Source organism: Callospermophilus lateralis, chromosome 5, assembly GCF_048772815.1.
Source record: "Callospermophilus lateralis isolate mCalLat2 chromosome 5, mCalLat2.hap1, whole genome shotgun sequence".
NCBI classification, from domain to species: Eukaryota; Metazoa; Chordata; class Mammalia; order Rodentia; family Sciuridae; genus Callospermophilus; species Callospermophilus lateralis.
The window spans coordinates 46,183,828-46,193,734 of NC_135309.1; the positions used below are offsets into that span (position 1 = coordinate 46,183,828).

Sequence of the window (9,907 nt, forward strand, 5' to 3'; positions counted from 1 at the left end):
AGGCAGTTATTACTAGTAGTTTAGTCTCTTATTTAATTTTTTTTAAGAGATAAGAAAATGAGGCACAGATCAATTTATACTAGGTCAGAGCTGGAAAGTAACCAGGTCTGGAATGGAACCTTGTCTACTTCCATGACAAAATTTACATCCTTACAGACTATGAAATATTAAATCAGATGCTATAAGGCAAATCACATTTGCAACATAAGCACCAAAGACAAAAGGCACCTTTCATTTGGTATCAAACTAACAACCAATGAAAGAGAGAAGAGCATTAATTTTAATCAGAGAATGTATATTCAACGGCAATAACTTCTATTTGTTTGGATGGTGTGAATAATCTTAAGACCACAATGCTGAAAAGGAAAAGTTGCATCATTTATGATGAATTTCAACCACGATGTTAAGTTATATGAAGACAGCAACAAAGTTTGTCACACTGCTATGCATCTGCAAATCATAAGTGTTCTGCACAAAGATGCTCAATAAACACCTGATGAAACTCATAGTAACACTGGGAAATAAACATACTGTCTAAATGGCTCAAATTCACATTGGCCAATTTGAGAGCAGGAACTGACACTTAATTTCAGGTAGTGTTTTGCTTGTTTATTTTTTAACTAAATCATACAAACTGGTGAAAGAATCAAAGGAGCTAAAGAAAGCCTTAGTAGAGAAGAGTTCTTAGCATGTGCAGTGGTACATGTCTGTAATCCCAGCAGCTTGGGAGACTGAGGCAGGAAGATCACAAGTTCGGGGTCAGCCTTGGCAACTTAGCAAGACCCTGTCTCAACATAAAAGGAAAAATAACGGGGATTGAGTATATGGCTAAGAGATACAGTGTCACTGGTTCAATTCGCAGTAACTCAAAAAAAAAAAAAAAAAAAAAAAAAAAAGGAAAAGATAAAAAGGAAGAAAATGGGGCTGGGGATAATTCAGATGGCAAAATGCGTGCCTTGCAATGTACAAGGCCCTGGGTTCAAACCTAAGCCCTCCCCCCCCCCAAAAAAAAAGAAGAAAGAAAATGTCTAGCCTGGCACAGCATCTTCCAGAATCCTTTTCCTCTCTCAAGATTCAAATCATCAAGATTCAGGTGAGTTTTAAAAAATGGGTGAAAAAAGCTGGGAGACTCAATTGCCCTTTTTAGCCTTTCTAGTTGAAATTCCTTTTTAAGTAACAGCTTTCAAATACCTTCTTTTTGTAATCAGTGTTTTATCTTGTAGCATTTAAATTCTCACTTTCAGAGCATATGAAGTTCACTCAACAGCAGGTTCAATGTCAAAGACTAATTTTTCAAACCAGATCTGTGCCTCTTCATGGAATGAGCCATAAATTCTATTTCCACAGTAAAATCTTCCACACGTTATATTTAGTAAAGAGACTAAATTTAAGCCTAACAACACTCACAATATGCTAACCTCAATTTGAGGCTAATAATCCATGCCCATTTATCACTTTTCAAACTACCGATCTCCCCCCCAAAATTACACAGTTAACTATTTTAAAATGAAATTTTGTATATACATAATCTTTCAATTATAGCAAATTGTCTCATCTTCATCAAAAACTGATTAAATCACTGCAAAAAAATTTTTATAAAATTACCTATTAAATCAAAATATGGAGAACACATAAGAAAATTCAAGAATAGCAAACACACGGTGTAGCTTAATAACTCTCCAAAAGTGACCCTCTTTATTAAGCTACAGCAATCCATAAGTTGCTCCAATTCACAACTTATGAATATTCGTAAGTAGCTCCAATTTGTGACTTATATAAATCTACAATGACTATCATTTCAAGATCTCAACTGACTTCTATTTCTACCATTGAAATACTTTTGGGGCTGGGGATGTGACTCAAGCGGTAGTGCGCTCGCCTGGCATGCGTGCAGCCCAGGTTCCATCCTCGGCACCACATACAAACAAAGATGTTGTGTCCGCTGAAAACTAAAAAATAAATATTAAAAAATTCTCTTAAAAAAAAAAAAAGAAAAAAAATACTTTTAAGTTCTACTTCCCACACCAGTTTTGTTATTAATACTTGGGCAAAACTCACAAAACAATCAATAAAACAGATGATATCCGTTTAAGATACTTGTGATGTATCAGGTCTTCATGATGTAACAATCTAAGGGAGAAAAAAAAGGTTAAGGAAGCCAATACTTTGTCCTCTTCATTTGAGCATAAATCAAGGAATGCCCTTTTCAAATGTCAAAACTAATCTAAATGCCTTCTCTGCATTCTACCTTTCCCCACACTGTCACTACAGCTCATGTATCTCCGACTAAAAAAAAATCCCACCAAACTAAACTATGGGTACTTTAAACAGGGTTTGGTCCTAATTAATATTCAGTAAATTTTGTTGAATGCATTTAAGAATGAATCTAAGAGTTCCTCTTGAAGGTTGTTAATAAATACCAAATAGGACTAAAGAACAAAAGTATCAAGTTGGAAAGGACCTAAGCAATTATATAATAGAGAAAATAAGTTGACTTACCAAGGTTACAAGCAAGATTTGAATCCACATTTCAACTAGAAATTCACATTTTGGTGAAGTCCACCTCTGATCCAGATGAAACCTCTCCCAGTATACCCTTTCCAGTCTGTGTGCTTTGCTCTCTCAAGAGAGCTTCATGAGAATATTTAGTAAATCATTTAAAATTTAAATAAAGACAATTTCTGCACTGAAAACCCTCTATTAACACACCACTAGAATATCATGCCATAAAATTTGAGGATACAATAGAAAAGAACAAATGGCATATGCCTACTTATAAAATAATCCCAAACCTCAATGTATAATCCCTTCAGAAAATAAGAGTACTAAGGCTAGTTTTTAATGGAAACAAGTTATATTCTTAAATTAAGTCTCATAAAAAAATGAAAACAAAAATTTGGGGGGGAAATTATAACACAAAATTAAAATATTAAGACTGTAAGAGTTGGGGTTGTACCTCAGTGGTTGAGCACTTGCCTCACATGCACGAGTCACTAGGTTCAATCCTCAGTGCCACATTAAAAAATAAATAAATAAAAAGAAATAAAACTAGTGTCCACCCACAACTAAAAACAAAAACGTTTAAAAAAAAAAATCTTAAAAAAAAAAAAAAGACTATAGAATACCCAAAATTTCTTGTGGGGCTCTCACAGATTTCCTGGACACCATATAACAAATGGGTTTGGCCAAGGGTTTTTTTTCCTCTTCATTTTGTTCTAAAATGGTAATCCAAACACTGCAAAAAGAGCTTTAAATAATAAGTGGAAGAAAAACCAAAATGTGATTATCAATAAATCTCAATAAATCATGGTGTAGCTAGGCCACAGAAGACCACACAGGTATAAGAGTAATATGTACAGGTAAAGATGTCTTTGATGTAAAATATATATTTATGCATATGAATATTATATATATAAAATGATCCTAGTTTTGTTCTACAAAAGACTATATATATAAAAATTTCATGAAAATAAGCTCTATAAGAAAACAAACCAAATAAAGGTTATTTCTGGACACTGCAAGTTAAAAGCTAAGCTAAAAGATCTTTTCTTATTCTCACAATCTTGAGTAAATTAAGTCTGTATATGAATCTAAGGGTTCATATACAATTGTGCAAAATAGAACAGGTTTCCTTCCTAGAATTACTGGGAACAAAAATAAGTGAAATGATGCATATGAAGTACTTACCACAGTGCAAGGCACATAGCAAACTCTCAATACTATTCTTCAAATAGTAATAAAATTTAAGTGATAAATGCAGACATCATATGGAGAAATTGAGAAATACTATGCAGGAAAACTACTGAAGAAAACAAAAGGGGAAAACAGCAATACAATGGTTGTCATAGGTCACTAATACTGTATTATTATATATTATCTAGCTTTGAAATTTTTTCAGGGGCTGGGGATGTGGCTCAAGTGGTAGCGCGCTCGCCTGGCATGAATGTGGCTTGGGTTCGATCCTCAGCACCACATACAAAGATGTTGTGTCCGTTGAAAACTAAAAAATAAATATTTTTTAAAAAAAGAAGAAAATTTTTTTCAGTAAAATTTTGAAAATTTGTAGTAAATTTAGTTGCATTTACTAAGGCTTTTTAAAAGCCACAAATAAATATGTACATTTTGTGTATACTAGGATTTGAAAAACACTTGTATTGAGAAATGCTGATTCTCATTATCTAGCACATTTAACTTTAGTAGCTATTGCATCAACTAAGAAGTATACATTTGATGAGAAAGAACACAGCTGCAAGGCTAACCATCACCTCATGTTTTAAAATAGCAAGAAATGGAAGAAGCAAAGTCTACCAACAGAATATTCTAAGTTATAGCAGAAACTATGCTATGGAACATTATACAGGCATTAATAGGTCTACTTGTCTTGATATGCAAGAATGTTTATGATATAAACAGCAAAAATATTAACATAGGTGCACACAACAAGGATGTAGCTGGTTATACACCTAATAATGATTACCCAGGAAAGAGATTTGCTCATATTAGTAGGACTACTTGCTTTTTTAGTCTGTTTTACAAGCAGTTATTGAATTTTACTTTAAAAAGCAGTGAGGTTTCGGTGTTTTATGTTATCTAGCAATATTGAAATATTTTCTGTGACTTGAAATGCAATCCAGATGTTATACAATTTTTTAAATGACAAAAGTAGAAATTACATTTTTTAGGCCTTATGCACTTTCAAGGAATTACATCCCCAGCCCCTTCAAGGAACTTTTTACTTAGGAGAAATATACATAATGTTTTTTCATGAGACAACCACACATCTAAGTAACCTGCAAAAAGACACTAAGGAAAAAGCATTCCTGGTCTTCACTGCCCTGTTTCAAAAGGCCAAAACAGAACTGAGAGGAAATTTTTCCCAAGGAGATCATACTGTAACAGTGATAAAATGGTTAGTATGAAAGAGACTTACTCTTAAGGACAAATGTTGTCTTTGGGGGTAAAATCCATATACTGTCTAGATGCAGTTATGCTCAAACCAATCTAGAATCCAAAAACCCACTTTCAACCAACAAACACAAAAATCAAATGTAACTTAAAATGCAAATTTGAGAAGCTTAAACACACTTAAAAGGTAAATAAATAAACCTACAAACCAAACAACTGACACTATTACTTGTAGTCTTGGGAGAATCATAAATTCAAAATTCTCAAGCATCCTTAATCCTTTAACCTTGCTAAAAACAAAAATAACTGAATTGGGTTTAAATATGAAAGGTATGTTCAAAATCACTGTTACAGAAAGAAACAATTAGTGTACTCATTCAAATTTGAGTTAGCTCTACAAACCTTAGCCATTTGTAAACTAAGACTTGAAATCATTACCATCTTTAAAAAGCCTTTACTTTCAACAGATTACTTCAAAATTTACACTAAAAAAAGTAACGAAAACAACAAAAATATTTACATTAAGACAAAGACATTCATTTTTATCTCCCAAATTAAATTTAAGGCACAAAAATTGTACTCAATATTGGCTATGTTCTGCACCACCTCCTACCATTGATTCTTGAATCTGATGTCATGATTAGCTCCCATAAGGGAAAAAAAAAAAGTTGACCCACCCATTCACCCATCCAAAAAGCACCACATTCCAAAAACATCCACATAAAAACTCACAAATCGAACCCAAGAAAAAATATCACTGTTTTTTCCTTCACTAGATGCCAGTCCAGGTTATAGAAATTTTTAAGGGTAGACATGATACCAAATGTCAATATACCCCAACAGAATAGGTTGATTTTCTAATTAACAGGACATCTTTTTACTTAATTCATTTGCCAGCTTTTTATGTGTCATTATTCTGGGACTACAAAGTGACAATATGCTTATTAGACTAAAAAAACCTCCAAAAAATAAACTATTCCAACTGATCCAGAAGTAGGTCTTTCCACCAAAATTAAGTCAAGGAAAATGCTTAACAACAAACATTGAAAATTTTAAGCAAATCATTTTCTGAATCCTAGTGGCCCCAAATGAAGCTAGACCAAATTATCAAGCATAGCCTATGTGTAAAAAAAAAAAAGCAGAAATCTAAGGAAACTGTATAACTATTTGACAGCAAAAGATTTCACTCAACTTGTTTTTAACTTCTCTCAATGAACAAACACCTATCCCATTTGTCAGAGGTACATCTATATTTGTGCCAAACATTAGCCATCCTTTGTCAAAGCAACTATCCAGAAGCCATAACCTAGACTACCAATCATCTCTTTAGAAGTAAAGCCGCAACGATTTTAAAAATTTTGGCAAGTATTAGACCTTGGGAATTAGTGACAATAATTAAAAATGTGTGGACATTAAAATATTCTTATACTTTAAAACCCAGTTTTCTCCTTTACAGAAAGTTTCTTAGAATATAGCTTTGGGCTTCCAACTTCAAGATGAGTCCAATATTTTAAGCTAACATAAAATCAAGTTAAGTACACTAAATTAATAGTCACTCTGAACCCGCCCACCAGGTTATACATACTCTCACTCAATCATGTAAAGAATTGAATTCTTTATTTGTGATATCCATAAACGTTGCTATTCTAGATTTCTATCCAGGAAGGCAGTTTTCTCCTATTATGTTTTTTTTTTTTTATAAACAACAACTTGAATTCTATCGCATGAAAGGGCTACAAATATACATTTGTTAACCAAGCAGAACACAGATATTTTGATTTACAACTTGCACCTAAGATACCAGTACACACAGCTGGTTCATTAGTTGTCATAGCAATTTGGGGCTTCTGCCCAAGCTATGTATAGCAGTTTACATTTTCAAATCTCATGTAAAATAAGGGCGACTGTGATAGGGACTCATAACTACATTTCTGTGAAGCCCAACTTGGTTACAAGTAAATATGTAACTTCCAAGTTTGCACAGATTTTTGACGGCAAACCTTCTAAATCTGATGCAATTGTCCTGAACAGATTTAACAAATTATTTTACAGCTATACTGTCATTCTGCCATTAGATGGTGCTACAAAGACTGGGAGAAGGATTTTCATGAAGACAACAGTTCAGTTATAGGAAAAAAACGTTTTTAAACCTGCTCTGAAAATACAAAAATGCATTTAGTGAGGGTAAAATAACCCTTATTTGTAACCATTCATTACAGACAAACCAATAAAAGGGATGAAACTAGGCCATCTGAAAAATTTTAAACAGTTTATATGAATGAAAACACATGCTTAACACAAACTATTTCGTTTAGAACTACACAGTACATACTTTTAAGTAAATTCTCATAGAAAGTGACCAACCATGGCAAGATGATAAGCAAATCGCTTAGTACAAGAGATGGATGCACAGAAACTAAGATTTTTTTAAAAGCTACATCCACCACTTTAAAAGTTTTGCCTGTAAGGGATAAAATTCAACAAGTCACTAGCAGGGCAACGGGAAAAAGAAAAAAAAAAAAAAAACCCACAGGACCTTTTAAATTTCTCAAAGTACACATCAAGAATTAACACGAAAAATCTCAACTAATATCCCTTAAAACGGTACGGAATGGATCCTAGAAAAAAAATGTTGGACATGTACGGTCAAACACAATGATTTATTAAAAATAAAACGTAAAAATGATTTTTTTACATATGCTTCCAAATTTCAGGCATGGGATCCAAGTAGGTTTCATAGAAAACGCTGTAGCCAGGTATCAAGTCCTTACAACAAAGTAAACTACCCCCTCCCGCCCCAACCCCCGCCCAGGTTTTGCTACAGAATCAGCAAGTTCACTCCCTCCCCCCCCCCAAAAAAAACACAAATTAAAACAAGACATTTTGCTAGTATAAAAACGACCAAGGTCCAAGTAATAATAAAAAAATAGAGTCCATCAATGACTGTAACACAAAAATGTGTATGTGGGGCCGAGTCCATTCTCGCAGGGAGAGACAAGAGAGGTGGCAGGCAAACAGGGGAACACCCCCCAAGGGTTAGCAGCCTTAGAAGCGGCTCCCCCAAGGGCAAAAAGGAGAAGGCGGTGGGAGGGGGAAGGGACTTAGGAGTTGACCCCACCTGGGTTGTTGAAAAGAGCTACCCCTATAGCCACTCCCAGACATTTTCAATTTTTTAGAAGGAGCTGCCTCCATAGCCACCCCCACCGCCATAGCCGCCTCTGTAAGGTCCACTGTTACTGCGACCGCCCCAGCTGCTGCCTCCGCCTCCGCCGCTCTTCATCGGCCCGTAGGAGGACTGGTGCTGGCTGTAGCTGCCGAAGCCGCCGAAGCCGTTCCCGTAGTCGCTTCCCCCGTAGGACGAGCCGCCTCCGCCGCCTCCGTAGGCGTTGTAGCCACCGCCGCCACCGCCGCCGTAACCTCCGTAGCTGTTGTAACCGCCGCCGCCGCCCTTGGACAGGCCGTTCTGGTCTCGCCCACCGCCGCGGCCCCGGCCGCCGCGACCACCGCGGGAGGAGCGGGAGCCGCCGCCGCCGCCGGCGTGGATATCCTCCTTGGGGACCGCCTTCTTCACCTCCACGCGGTGGCCCTGGATGGGGTGGAACTTGACCACCGCGGCCTTGTCAGCCGCGTCGTGGTTCTGGAAATACACGAAGCCGAAGCCGCGCTTCTTGCCCGACTGCTTGTCGGCAATGATCTCGGCCTTCTCCACTGTGCCGAACTGCGAGAAGTGCTCGATCAGGTCGCCCTCGGCCACGTCTCCCTTAAGGCCACCGACAAAGAGCTTCTTAACCTTGGCGTGGGCGCCGGGCCTCGCCGAATCCTCCCGGGACACCGCCCGCTTCAGCTCCACCGTGTTGCCGTCCACGGCGTGGGGCGAGGCGGCCATGGCGGCATCGGCCTCCTCCACATTGGAGTAGGTCACGAAGCCGAAGCAACGGGAGCGCTTGGTCTGGGGGTTCACCACCACCACGCAGTCCGTCAGAGTCCCAAAGGCCTCAAAGTGGCCGCGCAGGCCCGACTCACTCGTCTGCACATTGAGGCCGCCAATGAACAGCTTACACAACTGGGAATTCTCCATCTCCACCGCTCGGGCCTTCCCCCCGCCCTGCGAGCTCCGAGGTTTCGCCGTCGCCGCCGTTATCGTTAGCGGAGGCCTCTTCACAGCTCGGGCCCAGCCGTTGCTGGAGCCGCCACCGACGGGGAAGGGAGGAAGGGAAGGGGAGGGAAGGAAGGAAGGAAGGAGAAGAGGAAGGGGGAGGGAAGGGGAGAGGTGCCGGCTAGAGGGCGAGCCGAGGAGACTGGAAGACAACCAAGGCCGCCGCTACCGCCACCTCCGCTCCCCAATCTGGGCACCACACAAAGAGGCCGCTGAACGCGCGCGCACCCTCCCCGAGGCGTGCGTCACCAGCGACGTACGGTAGCCCAGGGCTGCCAGCCAATCCCCGCCTCGTTCTCCTTAGTCCCGCCTACCGCGCCGCAGCGCCGCTCTGGATCACGGACTCCCCGCCCTCCGCGGTCTATTCAAGCCTTGGGCCTGCTCTGCTTCCACCGCTTTTTGTACCGCCCGGCTTTCATTCCCTGTAGTCCCAGTGTACCAGGACGAGGGACTCTTCCTGCGCTCTACGCACCTCCACGGTTCATTTCCTTCCAGCCTCGCGGCTGTTCCCACTGATTCTCCCCCTCCCCTTTCCTTATCCCCTCGCCCAACTCCGCAGTGGCGTTCGCGCCAGCCCCTTGAGAGACATGTCAGTTCAGCCAATCACCGCGATCCCCTTGCACCCACTTCCGTTTTCGGCGACCGCTGGACGGGCGCGCTCCCCGGTGCGCGCTTTCCCCGGCGCCCCCTGTGTGCAGAGCCTGCCTGTCACCCCCGCGCCTCCTCCTGCCTACGGCTTGACAGGGGAGGGAATGAGGGGCGCGCTGGGGGCCGTTCCCAACGGATACGGCCTGGGGCTCCACGCGCGGGCTTTTTGAAAACTTGACTGTTGGGGTTGGGGGTCTG

The 9,907-nt window shown here is 39.9% G+C and overlaps 1 protein-coding gene across 1 annotated transcript; it reads right to left on the reverse strand.

Annotated features, from left to right (window-relative positions):
* Positions 1-6,505: 6,505 nt before the first annotated feature.
* Hnrnpa0 (heterogeneous nuclear ribonucleoprotein A0) lies at positions 6,506-9,282 on the reverse strand. The gene has a single exon (XM_076855873.1). It carries the CDS (start codon positions 8,981-8,983, stop codon positions 8,078-8,080), a length of 906 nt encoding a protein of 301 aa, XP_076711988.1. The 5' UTR covers positions 8,984-9,282; the 3' UTR covers positions 6,506-8,077.
* Positions 9,283-9,907: the final 625 nt, after the last annotated feature.

Excerpts from the sequence above, each read along its gene's own strand:
- Hnrnpa0 (XM_076855873.1), bottom strand. The coding sequence starts at position 8,983 with ATGGAGAATTCCCAGTTGTGTAAGCTGTTCATTGGCGGCCTCAATGTG.